Source organism: Dipodomys merriami, unplaced genomic scaffold (genome assembly GCF_024711535.1).
Source record: "Dipodomys merriami isolate MVZ:Mamm:240054 unplaced genomic scaffold, mDipMer1.0.p SCAF_10, whole genome shotgun sequence".
Lineage (NCBI taxonomy): Eukaryota > Metazoa > Chordata > Mammalia > Rodentia > Heteromyidae > Dipodomys > Dipodomys merriami.
Window position 1 is genome coordinate 21,094,303 of NW_027202271.1, and position 26,794 is coordinate 21,121,096.

The 26,794-nt window shown below is 42.8% G+C and overlaps 1 protein-coding gene across 5 annotated transcripts; it reads left to right on the plus strand.

Annotated features, from left to right (window-relative positions):
• Nucleotides 1-3,052: 3,052 nt before the first annotated feature.
• On the plus strand, nt 3,053-25,250 carry Hsd17b6 (hydroxysteroid 17-beta dehydrogenase 6). Of its 5 annotated transcripts, XM_069986937.1 has the most exons (8): nt 3,054-3,135; nt 3,401-3,488; nt 10,836-10,884; nt 11,209-11,399; nt 15,509-15,835; nt 18,509-18,767; nt 20,407-20,570; nt 24,961-25,250. In XM_069986937.1, the coding sequence occupies exons 5-8, from the start codon at nt 15,523-15,525 to the stop codon at nt 25,176-25,178; spliced, it is 954 nt and encodes a 317-aa protein (XP_069843038.1). In that variant the 5' UTR covers nt 3,054-3,135; nt 3,401-3,488; nt 10,836-10,884; nt 11,209-11,399; nt 15,509-15,522; the 3' UTR covers nt 25,179-25,250. The 5 variants fall into 5 exon arrangements, with proteins under 5 accessions (XP_069843042.1, XP_069843038.1, XP_069843041.1 ...); XM_069986941.1 differs by lacking the exon at nt 11,209-11,399 and having other exon boundaries at nt 3,053-3,135; XM_069986930.1 differs by lacking the exons at nt 3,054-3,135; nt 3,401-3,488 and adding an exon at nt 4,209-4,507.
• Nucleotides 25,251-26,794: the final 1,544 nt, after the last annotated feature.

Here is a 26,794-nt window from a genome sequence, read left to right on the forward strand (position 1 = left end):
TGTAGCTCCAGCCTATCCCTGAGATTTTGTGTGTGTGTGTGGGGGGGAGGGGCAGGGTACTAGGGCTTGAACTCAGGGCTTGAGTTCTGTCTCTGAGCTTTTTGCTCAAGGCTAGCCTTCTACCACTTGAGCCACAGCTAAGCTTTTTTTTTTTCTTCTGGTTAATTGAAGATAAAAAGTCTCATGGACTTTCCTGCCTGGACTGGCTTCAAACCATGATCTTCAGATCTCATCCTCCTAGTAGTTAGGATTACAGGCTTGAGCCACCAGTGTCCTGGATTTTATAATGGAGACTCCTCAGCTTTCTTGTTACTGCCTTTGGAAACCGACTTGTTTGGGCTTTTTAGAAGTTCTATATTTAAATTGCAGGCTTTTGAATCAACACATTAAGAAGCTTAGACATAAGGAGAGAAAGCAAAGGAAGTTCTATTTATTCAGTTCCTGTTACCAAAACGAGTCTTGTTTTGCCAGCTTCACATATGCCTATCACTGAAGAAAGGAGTTTTGCAAAAGCAAGTTTATTCAAGAGGTAGCCAAATGTGAAAAGGTGGGGATCTTCTCAAGGCTAAGGTCAGGGTATATATGGGATAAAGGAACAGGATGGTGTGAAGCATGGGGAAAACATTAAAGCTGAGAAAAATGAAATAATCAAAGTTCTGTATATGCACAAATGTCAGGGAAGGTAGCTTTAGCTCCCTGATGTCAAAAGGTCACCATCAGACAATTGGGCAGGCCGAAGTGAAGCATCCGTCTCTTCAAAAGTTTTGTGTTATTTATTTATTTATTTGTTGTTATTGGTCAAGAAGCTTGAACTAAAGGCCTGGGTGCTGTCCCTCAGCTCTTTTGCTCAAGGCTAGTGCTCTACCACTTTGAGCTACATCGCCACTTCTGGTTTCTTGTGGCTAATTGGAGAGAAGAATCTCATGGACTTTCCTGCCAGGCTGGCTTTGAACTGCAATTCTCACATCTCAGCTTCCTGAGTAGCTAGGATTACAGGTGTGAACCACCAGTGCCAAGATGGAACTACTTCTACATTCCTAAAAATAACTTAGATAATGATTATAATCATGACCTATACATCAAATGTGTTACCTACACCAAAAGTAATGGGAGTAGATTGTTTAGAGGTGTGACTGCTCAAGTTGGTGATAAAAGTAATGAAAAGCAAATGAAAGCTGAGAAAGAGTCTGCGAGACTCTTATCTCCAATTAATCACCAGAAAACTGGAAGTGTACTGTTACTCAAGTAGTAAAGTGCTAGCCTTGAGCAAAAAGAACTCAAGGACAGTGCTCAGGTACCAAGTTCAATCCCCATGACTGACCAAAAAAAAAAAAAAAAAAAAAAGGAGCAAGTGAAGTCCTGAGGTTTATCAGGTTTTCCTTAGGTTTTACTCCTACTGCATGCTTGCTATGATCTGATATGTCTTCTCAAAATTCCTATATTGAAAGCTAATTGCTGATGAGACGGTATTAGGAGATGGGGCTATTGGCCTTAGGTCTTGAAATCTCATTTAATGGGATTGGTGCCCTTATAAAATAGGCTTCAATGGGGCTGGGAAGGTGGCTCAGTGGTAGAGTGCTTGCTTTGCATACATGAGGGTTCCATTCCTTGGCACCACATAAGCAAAAAGAAAAAAGGCGGAAGTGGCTCTGTGGCTCAAGTGGTAGAGCGCTAGCCTTGAGCTGAAGAGCTGAGGGACAGTGCCCAGGCCCAGAGTTCAGTCCCCAATGGGCTTCAATGGGCTTCAAAGAACTGTCATCCCCTTCCGTCACAGGAGAACACAGAAGATATCACATAGCTGGGTGCAAGTGGCTCATACCTGAGTTCTCATAGTTGAGAACTGGCAGATTTGAAGGTCAAAGCTAGCTTAGACAGAAGAGTACTTGAGACCCATCTACCTCTCCAGTTAACTATCAAAATGCTTGACTGCTGGTGTGGCTCAAGTGGTAGAACTCTACTGAAATCTGTGTGAAAATGTGAGGTCCTGACTTCAAGTTCCTATACTGGCAGGAAAAAAAGCACCATGTACAAACCAGAAAAGCAGACAGTGAATCTCCTGAATGTACTAGCACCTTGACCTTGCCTATATAACTGTGAAAAAGAAACTTTTGTTGTTTATGAGCTCATCAGTGGTATTTTGTTATTGCAGCTTGATGGACTAAAACAATGGATGATTTACTTAACATGTATTTTCTTATAAGAAAAGTGAAATGATAATAGCTTTTGCCCAGCTACCAAGTATTGTTTTAGGAATTTGTTCCTCATTAGAATTCTATGTAGTAAATACTAATATTCCTACTTTCCACATGAAGAAATAGCAGAGAACTGAAGTAAATTTGACCAAGGTTACTAACGAAGTGAGAATGAAGTAAATTTGACCAAGGTTACTAACGAAGTGAGAATGAAGTAAATTTGACCAAGGTTACTAACCAAGTGAGAATCATTAGATGGAAAATCAGCCTGGCTTCATAGTCTCTCTAATTCCAGAATTCCATGCTGTGTCTACAAGTGGTTGTTGGGAGGTTCACTAATTAAGGAGTTACTGCAGATAAAATCTGCAGTGAAAAACTATTCCTTTACCAGTGTTTTCTGGCATCAAAGCCTCTATTCTAATTGCCACTAGGGGACACTATTGCCACTCTTTTGGTTTCTTGTTGAAGTTTCATCCTAGAGCTGCACAACCCTGAAGCCTATGTTACTTGGCAATACTAACCTCTATCCTTTCAGGGTAAAGATATCAGCTCTAAGTCTCTCTTCTCAAGTTCTTTGAACACTTGGACCCTTTCTCAGTTCAATTTCTGGATGTTTTTAGTATTTAATTGTTGGGAGCAGTTGGGAGCTGACAGTAAAGCTTAAAGGTCATCTTGACCCCTGTGCTCGCTTGGAGACACGTACAAGGAACTGGCTTACTTAAAAAACACCAGGTGCCCGGGATTGCTTTACTATGTCTGCAGAGTTTGTTTTTTTTGGATCCGGTTGTGGGGCCTGAACTCTGGGGTCTGGGCATTGTCCCTCAGCTCTTCAGCTCAAGGCTAGCACTCTACCACTTGAGCCACAGCGCCACTTCCGGCTTTTTTATTTTTTTTCTGCTTATGTGGTGCTGAGGAATTGAAGCCAGGGCCTCATGCATGCAAGGCAAGCGCTCTACCACTGAGCCACCTTCCCAGCAGTTTGTTTTACTTTCTACCAGTTGACCTTGTCTTGTTTTACTGCACTCTGTTTTTATTGAAATTTTCCTTGTTTTTCTGAACTATTGTAATGTTATGTTGTCTCTTGACTTCTAATAGTATATATTAGGAAAGTAAAAAATAAACGGTGCTGCAGTCTTGAGCTGCCGACCTCCCGACCCCATCCTTTGTCTTATGTCTTTATTTTTCTGCATCCTCGCCCCCTAATTCAGGATTCCCTTTCATTGCCGGCAGACTCCGACAAGTGGTGCCCGAACAGGGACCTGAAAACCTGGGATCACGGCAGAGGACCCCGCTAAGGTAAGAGGACGTCCAGAAACTTAAAATAGAGAGCAGGAGAGAGTATAGTTGGGAGTAAGAAATTATGGGGCAAGGTAACAGCCACACGCTTTATGTGCAGGCTCTCAAGGGCTTCACGCTGGAGGAGTGAAAGTTAGACAGAGTCAGTTAAATGTTTCTTTCACTTTGTTGAGGAAGTATGCCCCTGGTTCCCGGAGGAAGGAACCATTAGTTTAGAAACTTAGCCAAAAAGTGGAAAAAAGGACTCAGGGACACTATGATGCAAATGGCCGGTAAATTAAAACATTGCTGCTTTGTAATTGTCTGGTATCTGTGTAGCCTGCAGGTTCTGTATTGGGGTTGGCAAGAGCTCTTGGCGGAGGTGCTATAAACAGCCAACGGGCTGGTGGGAGACGTTTCCCCTCCCCCCCATCCCCATCAGGGTAAACTATCCACTAGTGGGGACATTTGGGCCCGTCTGTAGTCCGGCACTTTCTGTCTGACAGTCTACAACGCGCATGCAGTAAATGTATATTGTCTCAATGTTAGTGTGTATGTATTCTGGAATTCTTGGAATGTTTCTCCTCTCAGATTCATCCTGATGCGAGAGCCTGGAGGAGACTGGCTAACAACACCCCCTTAATATCTGTATCTCTCTAGCTCCTTCGTTTTTACTTACACTTTAAACTGACCCCCCCCCCCTTTCTGCCCTTCACTGCCACCTCCTCCACCCTCTCTGGATCCAGAAGTGGGGGTGGGGGTGAGAAACCTGGCGGATCTAACAATAACTTAAAAGGGCTGGCAGGGAGAACTCGCAGCCTATGAAACTGCCACTGACCACCTGCAAGTAGCACCAGCAAGATCTTAGCCTCGGGCCTTGGGCCTTGGCCCACGGGGTCTGAGTATGGGGGAAAACCTGTCAGTCTGAGGGGACGGCCACTAGGGACTTCTTTCCCTTGCCCCAAGATGACTGGGAAATCTCCACTTAGAAGGCCCCTGGGTCAACGTTTGCAGGAATCTAAAAGAAAAATCTTCTGGAGGTAAGTAGAGGGGGTTCTAGTCCTCTGGTAAATGGATTTGAGTCCCACTTGTGAATGTGGTAAGATGTTGCCCCATTCACTGAGACCTGATTTTGTCTTTGTGGCCACTTGTTTGTCTTGTTTACTTTGGTGTGTTTTCTGTTCTATGTTTTCTGAGGTAGGGATAAACTGGGGGCCTATTAGCCCCCAACTCAGCCTTTGGTTGTTGTCTTGTCTAGTTCTGTTTTAGAATTGGTACCAGTTTTAAATGTACGTACAACTGATTATGATTTTTGTGCACTTTAAGATCTGTGTGTGTTTTGTATGTGTTTATGAACATGTTCAAGATAAGAATTGTCAGCATGCTGTAGCAATTGGGTGAGTTTAAGTTTAAAATTCAAAAAGTTATGAGGTTTGGACATTACCAAAAATTTAAAAAATTTTTCACATTGTTTTAAATGACTTTTTAAGGATTCTTTAACTTAAAAATAAAAAATCTGGTATTTTAAAATGCATAAGGCTGTTTACACTGTAATCAAGTTATCTGGCTTAACAAAAATGCATTGGTTGTTTGAAATTTAGTTCCCTTGGCCAAAATTTGGGGATAAATATTAAAAATTTAAATATAAAAGTTTGTTTAACACTGTCAAAGACATTACCTGTTCTGTCTGTCTAAAACTATGTATTTTCATTCAAAAACCAAGAGATAAAAAAAAGAAAAAACTTAAAAGCCAACAAAAACCTATCTTTAGGGGTAAGGGATAAACAGGCAAAAGTGCAGTTCAGCTGGTCATACATGGTGGGACGGGTCATGGGAGGAGTCCATGCATGGTAAAAGAGGACAAGCTGGCACAAACGCAGTTCATCTAACCCTAAAGAGTGAGATTAGGTGCATGCGCATTCCATAGAGGGGCCAAGTGGCCCATCTTTGTTCTATCCTTTTTCTCTACAGATAAATACTAAAAACATGATGGTAAAAATTAGTGATGTGTGGCTGGGATGTAGCTCAGTGGCAAACTGCTTGCCTAGCAAGTGCAACGTCTTGGGTTCGATCCCCAGTACCAAAAAAGAAAAGACAAAAAAAAAAAAAAACAACAGTTAAAAAATAAAACCCAATGGGGCTGGGAAAGTGGCTCAGTGGTAGAGTGCTTGCCTTGCATGCATGAGGCCCTGGGTTCGATTCCTCAGCACCACATAAGCAAAAAGAAAAAACCGGAAGTGGCACTGTGGCTCAAGTGGTAGAGCGCTAGCCTTGAGCTGAAGAGCTGAGGAACAGCACCCAGGCCCAGAGTTCAGGCCCCATGACTGGCAAAAAAACCCAAACAAAAAAAATTAGTGATGTGATGATCTGATTAGTATTGCTAAAACTGGCCCTTGGACTTAAAAAGAGGGTTAAAAAATGTATTTGTATAATGTGACTTGCTTTTAATGATGTTCTACAATTAGGATATGTTTTTTAAAGTCATAAAGGTGTTAAGTCTAGCTTCTTGGTACAGTGATGATGATTGTAATTCTTACATTAAAAAATTGTCATTTGAGTTTAAAAGTTTTAATGTGTATCTGTTTTAAAACAAGCAGCCAAGAGACAATGAATGACACTTGGCCTCAAGATTTTAAGGGATTTTAAAAAAAATGTAACTAAAAACTAAAATATAAAATAATAAAAGAGATTAATAGGAAGGTTAAAAAATTAAGAATAAATTTCTGGATATAAAGTTTAAAAGTAAAATTGTTCTTAACATTTGCCTCAAAGTAAAAAAAGTAGGATTACCAAAATAATTACTTAATTGCTATTTCAGTTTGTTCTTATAGGATTTTTAAGTTTCCAACAAGCCCAGAGCAAAACACAGAGGATTCTTACAAGTTTGTCAGATGTAACTTTGGCTCTTAACAAGTTTCAGTCTGTGTAAAAATTTACAGTCCAAGATGAGGTGTGACAGTCCCTTGGAGCCACTGAGAGACCCTGCTGCTGCTGCTACAACCTGACAGTTACCTGGAGGAAATCTACATCGTTACCCTGACCACCTCCACCATAAAAAAAAGTAGACTAAACTCCTGCCTGATTCCATCTTTTGGATGGCTTTGCTTTGTCCATGTTACCATATACCTACTCTAATTTTATTATGGCTGCTCCTCCTGCCGGGGAGACTAGCAAACATTGTATTGTTCATTCCCTACACTGCTTTGCCACTATGGGACTTCCTAAACATATTAAAACTGATAATGGTCCAGGATATGTCAGACAAGCTTTTCAAACTTTTTGTAAATCTTACCTGTAGGTATTCCCTATAATCCTCAAGGACAAAAAATTGTTAAACAGGGGGAGGGGGGAGGCTGGGAAGGGAGGTGAAGGGTAAACAAAGGAGGAGGCTGCAATGCTTGGTAGGAAATGTCTGCATTATCCTGCCCATGTAATTGTAACCCCTCTGTACAGTATGTTCTCAAATAAAATAAAATAAAATTAAAAAAAATTGTTAAACAAGCCAACGGGCTGTTAAAACACCAAATTTTTAAATTAAAAGGGGAGAATTATACCCCTTCTTTCCTGTCAATATTCTTCTCACACTTTATTTGTACTAATTTTTTTTTTTGTTTGGGTCCAGTCGTGGGGCCTGAACTCTGGGCCTGCGCTGTCCCTTAGCTCTTCAGCTCAAGGTTAGTGCTCTACCACTTGAGCCACAGTGCCACTTCCGGCTTTTTTCTTTTTGCTTATGTGGTGCTGAGGAATGGAACCCAGGGCTTCAGGCATGTAAGGCAAGCGCTCTACCACTAAGCCACCTTCCCAGCCCCTGTACTAAAACATTTTTTTTTTTTGGGTCCAGTCGTGGCACCTGAACTCTGGGCCTAGGCACTGTCCCTCAGCTCTTCAGCTCAAGGCTAGTGCTCTACCACTTGAGCCACAGTGCCACTTCCGGCTTTTTTCTTTTTGCTTATGTGGTGCTGAGGAATGGAACCCAGGGCCTCAGGCATGCAAGGCAAGCACTCTACCACTGAGCCATCTTCCCAGCCCCTGTACTAAAAATTTTAAGCTTAGATTGTAATGGCCTTTCCCCAGCACAGCAGTTTTGGGAGAAAAAGAGAGCAAAGAGCTTTTGCCCAAGTTAAATTGAAGGATCCTTTAACAGGTGATTGGCATGGACCCGATCCAGTTTTAACATGGGGTCGAGGACATGTTTGTGTTTTTTTCGCAGGAAGAAAATAAATCCCGCTGGTTGCCTGAACATTGCGTTAGGATTGTTTGTGGAGGCTCATTCAGATGACACAAACGCTGACACATTGGGCTTACGTGCCGGATCCCCCGATTGTGCACCCTACAACTTGGGAGGGAGTTGAAGTACTCATTCATGTCACTAGAGCAGCATACAGTACAGCCCCAGATCCCTTCATCCAGCACACCGAGATGGGAAATATCTCAGCTTCAGGAATTAAAACTCCTTTATGCTTTACCACCAGCTCTAAAGGCTCCATTCCAAGCTGTATTATAATGCTATCCATGACTCATAAAATTTGGATCCCGGACAAAAATAAAATGTACAATATACAGATGACATCTTTGCCAACTGGGCACCCAGTTTATACAAATTCTACTCCCCTATATGATACCCTGTTACATTAATTCTTCACAAATAGTAGAATCTACAGGAGAACTTCATCCAATAAGGTGCAGGCATAAACAACCATTTGTTACCATTATTTCAGGAACTAATTCTCAATTAATGGACTGGTCTGGAGCTAATCTTACTAATAAGTACAATCTTGGACTGTGGTGGATGAAGGGGCATCCTCAACATCATGTTTGGATGCTGGTGGCTGCACTCAACAACATAACCTGGCCCAGTTCATCCTTTTTAAAAAAAATTATGAGTTGTGTATCACCACCCTATGTCATTATGTATGGACCGTTTAATATTTCTGTAGGAGCTAATTATTTTAATGTTACCTGCTCTAATTGTTCTTTTACTAATTGCTCATATAGCAGCATAACTAAATCCATACTTATTGTTAGACAACCACCTTTTGTTATGCTTCATGTAAATATTTCTAAAACTTGATATAAAGATTCTGGCATTCAGGTGTTAAGACAATTGAAAGAACAAATGCGCCCTCGTCGATTTATTGGGCTACTTGTAGCTGATGTTTTGGCCTTTATTTCGTTAGCTGCCTTTGCAGCGGCAGTTGCTGTGGTTCTAACACAAAATGTACAAACTGCCCATTATCTTAATCAGCTTGCTCATAATACTACACAGACTCTACACTTTCAAGGCCAGGTTTATGACAAGGTAAAACAAAAAACTAAAAGCATTATATGATTCAGTATTATCTTTAGAAAAACAAGCCCTACCTCTGGACTCTAAAGTGGCAAAAACTGCTAAAAAACTGTTTAAACAATTTCAACACTATATCCCTTCCCTGACTTATGTTAAAGGATTACTAATGTCATTGATTGGCCTGGGAATGCTTTTGCTGATGGTTTTTCTTTTTCTTTTTCTTTTTTTTTTTTTTGGGTCCGGTCGTGGGGCCTGAACTCTGGGCCTGGGTGCTGTCCCTGAACTCTTCAGCTCAAGGCTAGCACTCTATTTTCATTTTGGCTTATGTGGTGCTGAGGAATCGAACCCAGGGCCTCAGGCATGCAAGGCAAGTGCTCTACCACTGAGCCATCTTCCCAGCCCTGCTTATGGTTTTTCTAGGCCTTCCTTGTATTATACGTACACTGCAAAATTCTCTTATGAGTTTAGCCAGCCAGCTACATAAAATCAAGCTCCACATAAAAGAATCCCCCCCACCCCCCCCACCCCCGGAGGAAAACTACAGCCAGTCTGACCAACCTAAGACAGGGCCTTCAGCTTTGCTCTAAAAAAGTTCCTCAAGACGGGTAAGACAGACAAGACAACCCACCCAACCGAAGACAAGCAGGTTCGCTTCTTTAAACAAAGACAGGGAGATGTTGGGAGCAGTTGGAAGCTGACAGTAAAGCTCAAAGGTCATCTTGACTCCTGTGCTCCCTTGGAGGCACATACAAGGAACTGGCTTACTTAAAAACACCAGGTGCCAGGGATTGCTTTGCTATGTCTGCAGAGTTTGTTTTACTTTCTACCAGTTAACCTTGTCTTGTTTTACTGTACTCTGTTTTTACTGAAATTTTCCTTGTTTTTCAAGACTATTGTAACGTTATGTTGCCTCTTGACTTCTAATAGAATATATTAGGAAAGTTAAAAATAAATGGTGCTGACTTCTAATAGAATATATTAGGAAAGTTAAAAATAAATGGTGCTGCAGTCTTGAGCTGCAGACCTCCCGACCCCATCCTTTGTTTTATGTCTTTATTTTTCTGCATCCTCGCCCCCTAATCCAGGATTCCCTTTCATTGCCGGCAGGCTCCGGCATTTAACAGAATGATTTAGCCAGGTGCTGGTGGCTCATGCCTGTAATCCTAGCTACTCAGAAGGCTGAGATCTGAGGATTGTGGTTCAAAGCCAGCCTAGACAGGAAAGTCCATGAGACTCTTATCTCTAATTACCCACCAGAAAACTGGAAGTGGTGCTGTGGCTCAACTGGGAGAGCGATAGCTTTGAGCTGAAGAGCTGAGGGAGAGTGCCCAGGCCCAAAGTTCAAGCCCCATGACTGCCAAAAAAAAAAAAAAATAAATAAAAAATAAATAAAAGAAAGAAAGAAAGAAAGAAAAGAATGGTTTAGGGAAGGGAATGTGTCTTAGTGGTAGTATGTGTACCAAGCATCCATGAGGCCCTGGGTTCCATTCCTTGGTACTGAGAAACCTAATGAGAGAACAAGAGTAACTCTATCTTGCTCAGGCGACGTTTTATGTTTCACTTTTTGCCTTTGTTCTAAGTACTGTTGACCAAGGTGTTTCTGAGAAGTGTCATTATGCAAAGAGGTATTATTAAGTTAAAATTAACCAGAACCTGCACAAATTATGGGAAAGAGCTATGTGTACCGTGATTAAGTCAGGTGTTTGCCCCTGAGTGACTTAGGGCTAAGAGTTTCAGTTAAAACTATATAATGTCCCAACCAACAGGTTCTTCAGAGCTCAGGATGAAACATGCCATGCATATTGTTGGACCATGTGTGACTCATAACCATTTGTAGTTAAGCTATGGAACAAGGATATTTTTCTGTAAAGGTCAACCAATCATATTTGTCCAGCTTAGCTTGCTTTAAAATGTTAACCAATTATGTAATTTCTTATGTAAAATTCCTTCTCTGGGTACTACAATACCACATAACATAAAATGAACAATAATAATAAAAAGAATGGATTACTGTATATGTAAGGTTCATTCAGCATTTTTTTAATTATCTATTTAATGAGATATCTTGTTATGTTTTCCAGGCTGGTCAAACTTGCAATCCTCACATTTCAGCCTCTGATTGAATTACAGGTATGGACCACCATTCCTGTCTAGTATTTCTGTAATTCATTCATTTATTCTACAATTAATAAAGGAGCATATAACAGGTAATTTTAGAAATCAACTCAACCAGATTAAGCAACACCTAGCATTACTTCTGGGTATGTTTGGGAGGGTGTTTCCAGAGGGTATTACTGAATGAATAGGTGGACTGAATGGGGAAGAGCCATCCTCCCAGTGGGCGGGATCATCCCATCAACCATAAAGTCCAGAAAGGTCAGTTGGTTGGAAGGTATTTTCTCCTTTTTGGAGCTGAAACACTTTTTCTCCTACCCTTGAATATCCAAACTGTAGGCTCTTGGACTTTTGGATTCCAGGACTTATACCGGTGGCCTCCTAGGTTCTCCAGTCTCTGGGCCTTAGATTAAGTGAGAGTCATACCATCAGACTCCTGGTTCTGAGGCCTTGGACTTGAACTGAGCCACGCTACTACTGGCATTATAGGAGACGACTATTGTGGGATTTCTTTCTCAGTTTCTACAATTGTGAGTCAGTTCTCTAGTGTATCTTCTCTCATCTATCACTTTCTATATATCTTATTCTTTTTCTTCCTTCTTTCCTTCCTTCCTTCCTTCCTTCCTTCCTTTTTGCCAGTCATGGGGCTTAAATTCAGGGCCTGGGCACTGTCCCAGGACTTGTTTTGCTCAAGGCTAGCACTCTACCACTTGAGCCACAATGCCACTTCTGGCTTTTTTTGCTTATGTGGTACTGAGGAATCGAAACCACGGCTTCAAGAATGCTAGACAAGCACTCTACCACTAAGCCACATTCCCAGACTGGAAATTTAAGCCAGGGCTGGGAAGGTGGCTCAGTGGTAGAATGCTTGCCATGCATGCATGAGGCCCTGGGTTCGATTCCTCACTACCACATAAGCAAAAAAAGCCAGAAGTGGCCCTGTGGCTCAAGTGGTAGAGTGATAGCCTTGAGCTGAAGAGCTGAGGGACAGTGCCCAGGCCCAGAGTTCAGGCCCCATGACTAACCAAAAATAAATAAATAAATAAATAAAAGTAAAAGACTTAAACTGTAACCTACCTGTTAACTAAAATAATTAGATTAAAATAGTGACAGAGTAGGATATTTTCTGAATCTGATAAACTATCAGACTAACAATAATCTTAGGCCACACTAACAACAGAAAGTGGCTACTGTCTGAGGTTGAGTAGACAGTAATCTGGCAACTGTCTTTGTAGTAGCTCCTTGTAGATTAGATTGTGAAGGCCACTGTCCAAATTCCTGGGCTGGCAGTCTGGTGGTAGTTATCATGTGTAAGGACTTTTTTTTCTTTTTTAAATCACCTCTTGGCTTTAGTCATTTGTATAGGGTAAACACAAAAGACATCATTTTCACTTTTATGACTACTCTTTTTCCCTTTTAATTGTCTATATATGACTTTTATGACAACCCCTACTCTCCAATAAGACAACCTCCCAAGTAGCTAAGATCATTGGCATAACTCTCTGGTGACTTTTTTTTTAAACCAGATTAGTTTTTTTTTTATTTTTTTTATTTAAATTTTTATATTTTATATTGTGAAAATACTGTACAGAGGGGTTACAATTACATGGGCAAGATAATGAGTACATTTCTTATCAAGCATTGTAGCCTCCTTTGTTTCCCCTTCCCATCCCATCCTCTCCTCACCCCCCCAACCCTCCTGCTCACCGCCCCCCCCCCCCCCCCCCCCCCCGCCACCGAAGTTGTAAAGTTCATTTTCAACATGACTTGTAAGTCTCATTGTTGTAATGGGTTCACCTGTATCCCTATTTAAATTTTAACCAGATATGTGTGTGTGTGTGTGTGTGTGTGTGTGTGTGTGTGTGTGTGTGTGTGTGAGCACATGCGTGTATTGGGGTGGTGGGGCTTGGATCTTTCAGCTTTTTTGCTTACTGCTGGAACACTCATACTTGAACCACAGTTCCAGGTTTTTGCTGGCTAATTAGAGATAAGATACTCTTGGAAGCCGGGCGCTGGTGGCTCACGCCTGTAATCCTAGCTACTCAGGAGGCTGAGATCTGAGGATCGCGGTTCAAAGCCAGCCCGGGCAGGAGAGACCGTGAGACTCCTGTCTCCAATAAACCACCAGAAAACTGGAAGTGGCGCTGTAGCTCAAGTGGTAGAGCGCTCGCCTTGAGCTGAAGAGCTGAGGGACAGCGCCCAGGCCTGGAGTTCAAGCCCCATGACCGACAAAAAAAAAAAAAGATACTCTTGGATCTCTCTGTACTAGTTGGCTTTGAATCTCTATCTAGAGTTCAAGCTCCTGAGTGTTAGGAAAATGGATGAGAACTGAAAAGGAATAGGCTGGATTAGGCAGTCAACAGGCTAGCACTGTTTATTGATAGCAAGGGGCACAGATCTTTCTGCAGGTTTGGAGGTTGTGCGAGTGACTGGATTTGGGGCCAGGCTTAATAAGGAAGCAGAAAATAAAAAATAGGCAATAGTCTCTTGGGGGCCAAGGGCAGTATCCCAGGCTAGGTCCAGAGTGGAATGCTCTGCCTGGAGCCAGGTGGGGTGGAATTTCAGCTAAACCAAAGTTGGAGTAAAATGCCTGCAGACAAGCATGTGAGTACACACCTGGTGCTTTGCTTGACCTGGAGGAATAAGGCAGGAATCAATCCTTCAATGAGTAGCTAGGATTACAAGTGCGGACCACAGATGCCTGCCCCTACCAGACTTTTACTAAGTAACTACATATTCCATGGGTTCCCTTGCTATTCATAATCCTAGCCTGCAATCCTAGCTACTCAGGAAGCTGAGATCTGAGGATCACAGTTCCAACAAAGCCAGCCTGGTCAGCAAAGTCTGTGAGACTCAGTTTCAGTTAACCTGCAGAAAGCTAGAAGTGGAGCTGTGGGTCAAGTGGTAGAGTGCCAGTTTGAGTGAAAAAGCTAAGGGACAGTATCCAGATCTTTCATTCAAATCCCAGTACCAGCTTGAAAACAAAACAAAACAAAAACCTTTACATAGCTTTCTCCACAAATTGTTTACAATAAAGAATAGGACATTTTAAGTCAAAATATGACATCGAGTCTTGTTCTTTCACAAGAATTAAGATTCCATTCTCCCTTTCTTCTCTTTTCTTCTCTCTGCCCTCCCTGCCATACCTCTTGAACCATGCCTCTAGTTTCACAATTTTCAGATTTTGTGTTGATTATTTGGAGAGTTTCAAGGATTTATCTAGATAGCTGGCTCTGAACTTTGATCTCAGATCTCAACTTCCTGAGTAATAGGATTATAGGTATGAACCACCAGCTCTCAGCTTTCTCATATTCATATATATATATATATATATATATATATATGTATATATGTATATTTCAGTAGTAGCTTGAACTCAGGGCCTGGGCATGGTCCCTGAGCTCTTCAGCTCTAGCTGAGCACTCTATCACTTGAGCCACAGCGCCACTTCCAGGTTTCTGGGTGGTTTATTGGAGATGAGTGTCTCACAGATTTTCCTGCCTAGGTTGGCTTTGAACTGTGATCCTCAGATCTTAGCCTCCTGAGTAGCTAGGATTATAGGTATAAGCAGCTTCCTTCCTTCCCTCCCTCCCTCCCTCCCCCCCTCCCTCCCTCCCTTCCTCCCTTCCTTCCTTCCTTCCTTCCTTCCTTCCTTCCTTCCTTCCTTCCTTTTCTCTCTCCCTCTCTTCCTCTTTTTAAAAAAAATTTTTAGAAGCCGGGCACTGGTGGTTCACACCAGTAATCCTAGCTACTCAGGAGGCTGAGATCTAAGGGTCAGGATTCAAAGCCAGCCCAGGCAGGAAAGTCCGTTTGACTCTTATCTCCAATAAGCCACTAGAAAACCGGAAGTGGCACTGTGGCTCAAGTGGTAGAGTGCTTGCCTTAGAGCTGAAGAGTGTAGGGACAGTGCCCAAGCCCAGAGTTCAAGCCCCACAACTGACAGAAAAAAAAAAAATTGGGACTGGGAATGTGGCTTAGTGGTAGAGTGCTTGCCTAGCATGCATGAAGCCCTGGGTTTGATTCCTCATTATCACACAAACAGAAATAACCAAAAGTGGCATTGTGGCCCAAGTGGTAGAGTGCTAGCCTTGAGCACAGAGAGATTCAGTCCTTGAGTTCAAGCCCCAGGATTGACAAAAACAAACAAACAAACAAAAAACCCAACAACAAAAATAAAACAACCCAATTTTTAGAATTGTGGTACTAGGGAATGACCCAGGGTCTCTTGAGTGTTAGGCAAATGCTCTACCACTGAGTTATATCCCCAGTCACTTTTTAATTTTTTTTTTTATATATTTTTTGGGTCTGGTCGTGGGGCCTGAACTCTGGGCCTGGGCGCTGTCCCTCAGCTCTTCAGTTCAAGGCTAGCGTTCTATGACTTGAGCCACAGCGCCACTTCCGGCTTTTTTCTTTTTGCTTATGTGGTGCTGAGGAATTGAACCCAGGGCCTCATGCATGCTAGGCAAGTGCTCTACCACTGAGCCACCTTTTTTGAAAATTTTATTTTGAGACACATTTTCGTAAATTGCTCAGGCTAGTCTCAAAATTTTGATCTTTCTCTTTCAGCCTCTGAGTAGTTAGAGTTACTAGTGTGTATGTACTACCACAACCAGTGAAAGCTGTTCTCTTTCTATTGAAGGACGTACCTTGGCAATGTGGCTCTACTTTGTGGTCCTCGTGGGTCTATACTACGTGCTGCGCTGGTACCGAGAGAGGCAGGTGGTGAGCCACCTCCAGGACAAGTATGTCTTCATCACAGGCTGTGACAGGGGCTTCGGGAACCTGCTGGCCAGACAGCTGGACATGCGAGGCTTGAGGGTTCTGGCTGCATGTCTGACGGAGAAGGGGGCTGAGCAGCTGAGGAACAAGGCATCAGAAAGGCTGGAGACCGTGATCCTAGATGTCACCAACACAGAGAGTATTGCTGCAGCCACCCAGTGGGTGAAGGAGCGCGTGGGGGACAGAGGTATGAAAAAAAATCTTTTCTTCTTTCATTTAGTCAGGGAGATACAAAGGATTAGAACTAGAGGCATGACTCAGCAGTAGATTGCCTAGCTTGCAAGCTCAAGGTCCTGCCCTTCAGCAGAAGTTAAAAGGTTGTTTTTATCATTTGAAGGAATGTCATGATGCATTGCAGTGTTTCATTTCCTTAACAATGCTCTCATGGAAAAAGGAGATCTATACTTTTTTTTGTTGTTGTTGGTCTTGGGGCTTGAACTCAGGGCCTGGGCCCTGTCCTTGAGCTCTTCTGCTTAAAGCTAGTGCTCTAACACTTTGAGCCACAGCACTATTTTGAGATCCATACTTTTGAGGTTGTCATCTGACCTCAAAGTGTTAAGTTGAGGTCTTGTGAAAATTTTGCTCTGGGGCTGGGAAAGTGGCTCAGTGGTAGAGCACTTGCCTTGCATGCCTGAGGCCCTGGGTTAGATTCCTTAGCACCACATAAGAAAAAAGAAAAAAGCCAGAAGTGGTGCTGTGGTTCAAGTGGTAGAGCACTAGCCTTGGGCTGAAGAGCTGAGGGACAGTGCCCAGGCCCAGAGTTCAAGCCCCATGACCGGAAAAAAAAAAAAAAGAAAAAGAAAAATCCCTGTGTTCCACATGCTTATCATCCCAACACTGGGCAATCTTTATTTCCCCGTAGTTTTTCCTTTTAAAGAATGTCATATAGTTGATATAATATTACATGTAGTCTTCAATTAGCTACTTTCATTTAACTACATGCATTTAAGATTCCTCTATGCTTTGATATATGGCTTGATTTATCTTTTCCTTGTCCCATAATATTTCATTGTATATATGTACCTGTTGATAAATTCCAATTCTTGACAATAGTGAATAAAATTTCTTTTTCTCTGCCTCTCTCACTTTTTTTTGTGGGTCATGAGGCTTGAACTCTGGGCCTGAATGCTGTCTCTCAGCTCTTCAGCTCAAATATTGCACTCTACCACTTGAGTCACAGTGCCACTTTCGGTTTTCTGAGTGATTTATTGGGAGATGGAGTCTCATGGACTTTCCTGTCTGGGCTGGCTTTGAACTGCTATCCTCAGATCTCAGCCTCTTGAGTAACTAGGATTATAGGCATGAGCCACTGGTTCCCAGCTTCACACTAAATTTTTTATTCCATGTTTTCTGCAACTACTTTTTTACTACTTAAAGTAGTATATTTGCTTAGTTTTTCAGAAATTTTTTTTTGGGGGGTCCTGTCGTGGGGCCTGAACTCTAGGCCTGGGCGCTGTCCTTCAGCTCTTCAGCTCAAGGCTAGCACGCTACCACTTGAGACATAGCACCACTTCCAGCTTTTTTTTTTCTGCTTATGTGGTGCTGAAGAATCGAACCCAGGGCCTCATGCATGCAAGGCAAGCGCTCTACCACTGAGCCACCTTCTCAGCCCCGTTTTTCAGAAATTTTAACTGCTTATTTATCAACTTATTAACATCTTTCTCCAAGGCCCTTGGAATTTTTGAATACCAGTTTAATGAAGAGAGTATCTTTTCTTTTTGGTGGTATCAGAATTTTAATTCAGGGTTGTGTGCATGCTCAGCTTGGTTGCTCAGCTGGTGCTCTACTACTTGAGTCATATCTTCAGCACTGCTTTTTGTTGGCTAATTGGAGATAGAGTCTAGCAAACTTTTCTGCCCAAGCTGGTCTTGAACTGCAATCCTCCATGTCGTAGCCTTCTGAATAGCTAGGATTACAAGTATGCACCAAGTATGCTGAGATCAGACTCTGTTACTTAGGAGACTCTTTGACTTTTTTTTTTTTTCTTTTCTCTTTTTTCCCTTCCTTTTCCCTTCCTTTCTATTTCTTCTGAGTGTATATATATTGAATTCCAATTTCACATTGGTTGGCAAGTTCTGTCAAATCAAAAGCCAGCAATCTAGCTGTGCAGAAATCAGAAATGGAAGATTAGTAGAAGGCCAAGGCAAGCCTTGCAGAAGAGTTGGTGAAATATTATTTTACAAAACAAGCTGATTTCACTAATACATGAGTATGGAATCCCAGATTATGGGGCAGGAAGAGGGAAAGATAAGAAGGTCTTGGTTTATGGCCAGCCCTAGGTAAGGTGTGAGACCCTATCTGAAGAATAAGCTAAACAAAAAGGGCAGGGATATGACTCAAGGGGTAGAAAACCTGACTAGCAAGTGTCTAGTCCTAAGTTCAAATCACAGGACCACCACTCAAAAAAAGGAAAAAAAAATCCAGTAATTAGTTTTTGATTTAACTTATGTGTATATATTTATCAGTACCAGGGCTTGAACTCAGGGCCGGGGTGCTGTCCCTGAGCTTTTATACCCAAGTTCTAGCACTCACTTGAGCCACATCTCTACTTCTGGCTTTTTTTTTTTTTCTGGTTAATTGAAGGTAAGAATCTTACAGATTTTCCTACCTGGGCTGGCTTTGAACCATGGTCTTCAAATTCCAGCCTTCTGAGTAGCTAGGATTACAGGTATGAGCCACTGGAACCGCACTGATTTTGCATTTTTGTTGTTGTTCTTAACTCATAGACACACTTAAATACATTAACATTTTTCTTCTTTCTCTACCATCTGTAGTTGTTATTAGCAGGAAAATAGGTCAAGGTAAACATTGTCATTTTTTGTCTGAAACACAAGTTCTGATCTGAATTTTATTATTTTAGGGCTTTGGGGCTTGGTCAACAACGCAGGTGTTTACCAACCAATGGCCTACCTTGAATGGCAGAAGTTTGATGACTGTATGAACATCCTCAACGTGAACCTTCTTGGTTTGGTACAGGTGACCTTGAGCATGCTTCCCTTGGTAAGGAGAGCAAAGGGAAGAATTGTCAATGTCTCTAGCATGTTGGGAAGAATTGCTACATCTGGAGGATTCTACTCTATGTCCAAGTTTGGAGTTGAAGGGTTTTCAGATACACTAAGGTAAGGAAAATATAAACAACTATTATTATTATTATTTATTTGTTTATTTTGTCAGTCGTGGGGCTTGAACTCTGGGTCTGGGCACTGTGTCTGAGCTCTTCAGCTCAAGGCAAGAACTTTACTATTTGAGCCACAGCACCACTTCCAGTTTTCTGGTGGTTAATTGGATATTAGAGTCTCATGGACTTTCTTTCCTGAGCTGGCTTTGAAGTTCGATCCACAGATCTCAGCCTCCTGAGTATCTAGGATTATAGGCATGAATCACTGGCGCCCAGCTTTATTATTATTATTTTGATGACATTACTGGGGCTTGAACTCAGGGCCTAGGCACTGTCCCTTAGCTTTTCTCTCAAAGCTGGTGCTCTACCACTTGAGCCACACCTCCACTTTGGGGTTTTGGGTATTTATTGGAGGTAAGTGTCTCACAGTCTTTGCTGCCTGGGCTGACTTCAAACCTCCATTCTCAGATCTGTCTCCTGAATAGCTGGGATTCTGGTATGAGCCACCAGTACCCCGCTCATTCCTCTCCTTTCTTCACATGAAGATTTGGCCTTTATCCTTCCAGGTTCAGCTGAAATGTCTTCTTCCCACTGAAGCTTGACTGTCTTGAAGATCTATTTGCATTTCCTATCAACTTCCATAACTCATTCAGTCCTCCTCCTCTTCCTCCTCCCCTCTTCCCTTCTGCTTCTTTCTACTTATGCTGGAGTCAAACCCACTACACCTGGTTCTGTAATTATTTTGAGTTATATTGTGCATACCTATTGAGTTTTTCCTGCTGTGAGTTTTTGAGGTGAGGGACTGATTGGAGATTGTGTATATGCTTGTTATAATAAATGTTGACTTATTATTATTATTAGTCTTCTTTATACCTCCAGTATTTACAACTCTGGATACTTAACTCTTCATTTAAAGAGTAGGAGTATGGGCTGGGAAGGTGGCTCAGTGGTAGAGGGCTTGCCTTGCATGCATGAGGCCCTGGGTTTGATTCCTCAGTACCACATAAGCAGAAAAAAGCTGGAAGTGGCGCTGTGGCTGAAGTGGTAGGGTGCTAGCCTTGAGCTGAAGAGCTGAGGGACAGCATCCAGGCCCAGAGTTCAGGCTCCACAACTGACCAAAAAAAAAAAAAGAGTAGGTGTATGCTGGGCACTGGTGGCTCATACCTATAATCCTAGCTGCTTAGGAGGCTGAGATCTGAGGATCCTGGTTTGAAGCTACCCCAGTCAGCAAAGCCTGAGAGTTAACTCCAGCTAACCAGCAAAAAGCTGGAAGTGGAGGTGTGGTTAAAGTGTTAGAATGTCATCCTTGACTGAAAAAACTCTAGTGAAAGTGTGAGGCCCTAGTTTAAGCTCAGCTCCTGTGTTGGGGCGGGCGCAAGCGCCACACACACACACACACACACACACACACACACACACACAAATCACAAATGATTATGGTGGCTTAGTGGTTGGTATAATATTTCAATTGTTAGCTCTAAGAATGTTTAACTTTTTTCTTTCTATTTTTTCTTCAAAATTTTCAGTAAATGTGTCTTTATAAAGATATATTTATTATGTTTTGTGTTTTCTTCCCTAAGAACAGTGAAATAGTGATATTTTTTACTTCAAAGGAATTAACTTGTGGAGTTTCATTTCAGGCGCGAAGTTAAAGGTTTTGGAGTAAAAGTCAGCATAATTACACCTGGTAGCTTCAAAACGGAAATGACCAATCTGCAGTTGTCACTGAACAGACTGGAGCAAACCTGGAAAGAAATCCCTATGCATATTAAGGAATCCTATGGACAGCAATTTTTTGACTTCCGTAAGCTTTCTTTCTTCTTTGTTTCTTTGTTTCTTTCTTTCTTCCTTCCTTCCTTCCTTTCTTTCTCTCTCTCTCTCTCTCCCTCCCTCCTCCCTCTCTCTCTCTCTTTCTTTCTTTCTTTTTTTTTTTTTTTTGGTTAGTTGTGGGGCTTGAACTCTGGGGCTGAGTGCTGTCTCTGAGCTCTTCAGCTCAAGATTAGAGCTCTACCACTTGAGCCACAGAATCACTTCTGGTTTTCTGTGGTTAATTTGCGAGAAGAGTTTCAGGGACTTTCCTGACCAGGCTGGCTTTGAACTGTGGTCCTCAAATATCAGCCTCTTGAGTAGCTAGGATTACAGGCCTGAGCCACCAGTGCCTGGTTTAGCTGTTTTCTTTTGATAGAGTTAATGGACAGTGTTGTATAAGAAAGGAAAAGATAAGAACTGGAGACTTTGGGCTTGGCATGTGGCTTAGTGGTAGAGTGGTTGCCTAGCATGCATGAAGCCCTGGGTTCGATTCCTCAGTACCACATAAACAGAAAAAGCTGGGAATGGCACTATGGCTCAAGTGGTAGGACTAGCCAAAAAAAAAAAGAAAAAAAAGACTGGAGGCTTGCCACACATTGTAGAGTACTTGGCTCTCAAGTGTGAGGCCCTGACTTCAAATCCAAGTATCATTAAAAAAAAAAAAGTGCATTCCAGGCATTGGTGGCTCATGCCTGTAATCCTAGCTACTCAGGAGGCTGAGACTTGAGGATTATGGTTCAAAGCCAGCCCGAGCAGGAAACTCCCTGAGACTCTTATCTCCAGTAAACAACCAGAAAACTGGAAGTTGCACTGTGGGTCAAGTGGTAGAATTCTAGCCTTGAGCTGAAGAGTGCAGGGACAATGCCCAGGCCCAGAGTTCAAGCACTATGACTAATAAAAAAAAGAAAAGAAAAGAAAAAAAATTGTGTGTGTATGTGTATGAAAGAGAAATTGATAGAAATTCACTGCTTGATCCTTGAGAACAATGTTCCTTTACCAAAGTCCTCCTATACAGGAGAGGCTTAAAAGGAGAGGTCTCTTTGCTGAGTGCCTCTGGCTCTCAGGAGGCTGAGATCTGAGGATTTTGGTTCAAAGTCCAGCTTTGGCAGAGAAGTCCATGAGAGTCTCATCTCCAGTGGATCACCAAAAAGCTGAAAATGGAGCAGTGGCTTAAGCTGTAGAGTACTAACCTTGTGCACAAAAGCTCAGGGAGAGCTACAGGCCCTGAGTTTCAAGCCCCAGGACACACACACACACACACACACACACACACACACACACACACACACACACACACACGCACGCACACACACATGCACACACACACACACGCACACACACACACACACACAGGAAAAAAGAAAAAAGAAAATCGAGCTTTTACAACGTTGGTGCGAGGGGGGGGTAGGATTGGGTGGGGGTGTGTATGGGGAGGTTGGGAAGGGATGTGAAGGGTAAATAAAGGAGGAGGCTGCAATGCTTGATAAGAAATGTTCGCATTATCCTGCCCATGTAATTGCAACCCCTCTGTACAGTATGTTCACAAAATAAAATTAAATTAAATTAAAAAGAAAGAAAGAAAGAAAGAAAGAAAGAAAGAAAGAAAGAAAGAAGGTCTCAGTTGAGAAGGACCCAACAATGAGGCTGCTATGAGTTGTTTGCTGAACTAAACTGCAGTCTTTTTTTTTTTTTGGGGGGGGGGTCCAGTCATGGGCCTGAACTCTGGGCCTGGGTGCTGTCCCTCAGCTCTTCAGCTCAAGGCTAGCGCTCTACCACTTGAGCCACAGTGCCACTTCTGGCTTTGTTCTTTATGTGGTACTCAGGAATCAAACCCAGGGTCTCAAGCATGCAAGGCAAGCACTCTACCACTGAGCCACCTTCCCAGCCCTAAACTGTAGTCTTCAGTTTTGGCTGTCCTTTTTGTAACAAAGAGCTTGACCATAGACTATTTCTTTTTGTTTTTGTTTTTTGCCTCTGCCTTGGATTCGGGGCCTGGACACTGTCCCTGAGCTTCTTTTTCTCAAGGCTGGCACTCTACCACTTGAGCCATAGCAACACTTCCAGCTTTTTCTGTGCATGTGGTACTGAGGAATTGAACTCAGAGCCTCATGTATGCTAGGCAAGCACTGTACCACTAAGCCACATTCCCAGCCCCTAGAATGTTTCTTATTGTGGAAGGAGGGAGGGCATAAGTTGGTGAAGACCAGCTTTGTCCTATTGGGCATGGTTGGGCAGGTGGTACTGGTCACAGAAGCCTCAAAGGTATGGGATCACTCAGTTTTATGAAATAACATAATTGATGGCCTATAGAAATGGAAGCTGGTGCCAGTGGTTTTATACCTGTAATCTTAGCTACTGAGGAGGCTGTTTGAAGCCAGCCAGACTGGGAAGTTCTTAAGACTGTCACCTGTAACCACCAAAATGTGAGAAGTGGAGTTATGGTTCAATTGATAGAGTGCCAGCCTTGAGCAAAAAATTGAAGGGATAGCTTTCAATTCCTGAGTTCAAACTCCATAGGCACAAAAAAAGAAAAAAAAGAAGAAAAAGAAAGAGAGAAAGAAAATAAAAGAAAGTGATTCCTTGGGTTAGGTTTGTGGGGAAAAAATGAGAGTGACTGTGTGTGTGTGTGTGTGTGTGTGTGTGTGTGTGTGTGTGTGTCTGTGTCTGTGTCTGTGTCTGTGTCTGCTTGCATGCATGTATGGGCGCATATGTGTGCACGTGCACCAATCCTGGGGCTTGAACTCAGAAACTAGGCTTTATCTTTGGGCATTTTTGTTTATGGCTGAAATTCACTTGACCCATAGCTTCATTTCTGGCTTTTTTGTTGCGTAATTGAAGATTTCCTGCCCAGTTTGGCTTTGAACTGTGATCCTCAAGTCTCATCCTCCTACTCATGAGTAGCTAAGGTTACAGGGAGGAGCCACCAGCACCCAGCCTGCACTTCTGGCTTTGTTGTTGTTGTTGTTTTTGTTGGTTAATTGGAGATAGAAGTCTGTGTAGGGGCTGGGAAGGTGGCTCAGTAGTAGAGTACTTGCCTTGCATGCATGAGGCCCTGGGGTTGATTCCTCAGCACAACATAAGAAAAAGCCCGAAGTGTTGCTGTGGCTCAAATGGTAGAGTTCTAGACTTGAGCTGAAGAGCTGAGGGACAGTGTCCAGGCCCAGAGTTCAGGCGCACGACTGACAATTAAAAAAAAAAAGTCTATCCAGGTTGGCTTTTAACTTTGATCCTTATATCTCAGCCATTTGAGTAGCTAGGATTATATATAGACATGAACCACTGGTGCTTAGCTTATATGTGTTAGTGTGTGTTTGCAGTGCTGTAGATTAAATCCACGGGCTTCCTAAAGCTAGGCAGGTGCTTTGCCACGGAGCTACATTCCCCATGCCAGAGGGCATATTTTGGGGTTCATGAAAATATTATTTTCTTTCTTCTCTCTCTCTCTCTCTCTCTCTCTCTCTCTCTCTCCTCTCTCTCTCTCTCTCTCTCTCTCTCTCTCTCTCTCTCTCTCTCTCTCTTTCTCTCTCTCTCTCTCTCTCTCTCTCTCTCTCTCTCTGTGTGTGTGTGAGTGCTTTCGCCAGTAATGGGGCTTGAACTCAAGGCCTTGTGCTCTCACTTGGCTTTTTTTTCTCAAAGCTGGAATTCTATCATGTGAGTCATACCTCCACTTCTGTCTTTTTTGCTGGTCAATTGGAGATGAAAATCTCAAAGACTTTTCTACCCAGGCTGGCTTCAAACAGTGATCTTCAGATCTTAGCTTCCCAGTTCATTGAGGAAAATTTTCTGCCAGGCATGGATGGCTCACACCTGTAATCCTAGCTATTCAAGAGGCTGAGATCTGAGGATTGCGGTTCAAAGCCAGCCCAGGCAGGAAAGTCCATGAGACTGTTATCTCCAATTAACCACCAGAAAATCAGAAGTGGCACTGTGGCTCAAGTGGTAGAGCACTAGCCTTGAGCTGAAGAGCTGAGGGACAGCACCCAGGCCCAGATTTCAGACCCTATGACAAAATAAAAAAGTATACAAGGTGGGCATTGGTGGCTCACACCTTAATCCTAGTTACTCAGGAGACTGAGATCTGAGGACTGAGGTTTAAAGCCAGCCTGGGCAGGAAAGGCTATGAGACTCTTATCTCCAATAAACCACCAGAAAACCAGAAGTTGCGCTGTGGCTCAAGTAGCAGAGTACTAGGCTTGAGCTGAAGAGTGGAGGGACAACGCCCAGGCCCAGGGTTCAAGCCCCAGGACCAACAACAACAATAAAAAATGTATACAACAAATTCCAATGGAAAAGATCAATTCATATACCTGTGTTGTTTCAATCAAACTTTATGTTTTGCAGTGATGGAGTTGAGGTTTTGACACTGTTATCTCTCTTGCATACAGATTACAAAACGGTTAAGAAAGGACTTTCCAATTGTAGCTCAGATCTGAACCTGGTCACTGACTGCATGGAGCATGCTGTAACGTCGGCACACCCTCGTACTCGATATGTGGCTGGCTGGGGTGCTCAGTTCATATTCATACCACTCTCTTACTTGCCTACATCACTGGCAGACTACATATTGACCAGCCACATGCCCAAACCAGCTGAGGCAACCTAACCACAACAACAAACCTGATTCAGTTGTTCTTGGAATGAAGAATAAATCAGAAACTTGTTGGTGTCTCAGTAATCCAGTGTGTTTTTTGTTTGTTTTGTTTTTGCCAGTCCAGGGACTTGAACTCAGGGCTTGGGCACTATCCCTGAGCATATTTTCTTGCTCAAGGCTAGCACTCTGCCACTTAAGCCACAGTACCACTTCCAGCTTTTTCTGTTTATGAGGTACTGAAGAATCAAACCCAGGCTTCATGAATGCTAGGTAAGTACTCTACCACGAACCACATTCCTAGCCCAATCCAGTCTGTTTATGGTAATATATTTTCTTGCCTAAACACATTTAGCTAGCATCCTGTTTGAGTTCCAGATAGCCATAGTTTGCTACATTTAGGTAATGGATAAGTATTATTTTACCTAGTGTTAAGATGAGAATGTTTCCAACATGTACTATTCTTTCTTGCCTTATTTATTTATTTCTTTTTTTTTTTTGTCAGTAGTGGGGCTTGAACTCTAGGTCTGGGTGCTGTCCCTGAGATTTTCAGCTCAAGGTGAGTGCTCTAACACTTGAGCCACAGCACCACTTCCAGTTTTCTGGTGTTTAATTGGAGATAAGAGTCTCACAGAGGGCTGGGAAGGTGGCTCAGTGGTAGAGTGCTTACCTTGCATGCAAGAGGCCCTGGGTTCAATTCTTAGCACCACATAAGCAGAAAAAGCTAGAAGTGGTGCTATGGCTCAAGTGGTAGAGTGCTTGCTTTGAGCTGAATAGCTGAGGGACAGCGCCCAGGCCCAGAGCTCAGGCCCCATGACTAGACCCCCCCAAAAAAACAAACAAAACAGTCTCACAGAGGGCTGGGAAGGTAGCTCAGTGGTAGAGTGCTTGCCTCACATGCATGAGGCCCTGGGTTTGATTCCTCAGCACCACATAAGCAGAAAAAGCTGGAAGTGGCACTGTGGCTCAAGTCGTAGAGCGCTATCCTTGAGCTGAAGCGCTGAGGGGCAGCACCCAGGCCCAGAGTTCAAGCCCCACAACCCACAAAAAAAAAAAAAAGAAAAAAGAAAAACAGTCTTGTCCCGACCCGCAGGACTTCAACGAGGGCGGTGAACCTAAGCGAGAAGGAATGAAGGGACAAGAGACACGAAGAAGGACAGCAAGACAAGGATTCTGATCAAGCTGCCAATTTTTATTTTTCACACAAGGGTATTTATATGCTTGGACTTAGGGCTTGGTGCAAAGGTGGTGGTTAGTAGATTTAGGGCGGGGTGAAAAGGTGGTCATTAGTAGCTGCAGGGTGTTTACTTTAGGGCCTGGTGAAAAGGTGGGATTCTGTAAACTCAGCCTCAGGTTGTTCCAGTGAGATAGTTAAGCCTATCAAGTTTGAGAGACTTAACTTTTGGCTCCCAACAGAGTCTCACAGACTTTCCTGCCCGGGTTGGCTTTGAACTGTGATTCTCAGATCCCACTTTTTCCTGAGAAGCGAGGATGCTAGGATTATAGGGCTTGAGTCACCAGTACCATCCTCTCTCTCTTTCTTGTCTTATTAAATGGTTACATAAGACAATTCAATCTGCTTGATATCTTTTTATATTTTTTCGGGGGGAGGGGGGCGGATCTGTACTGGG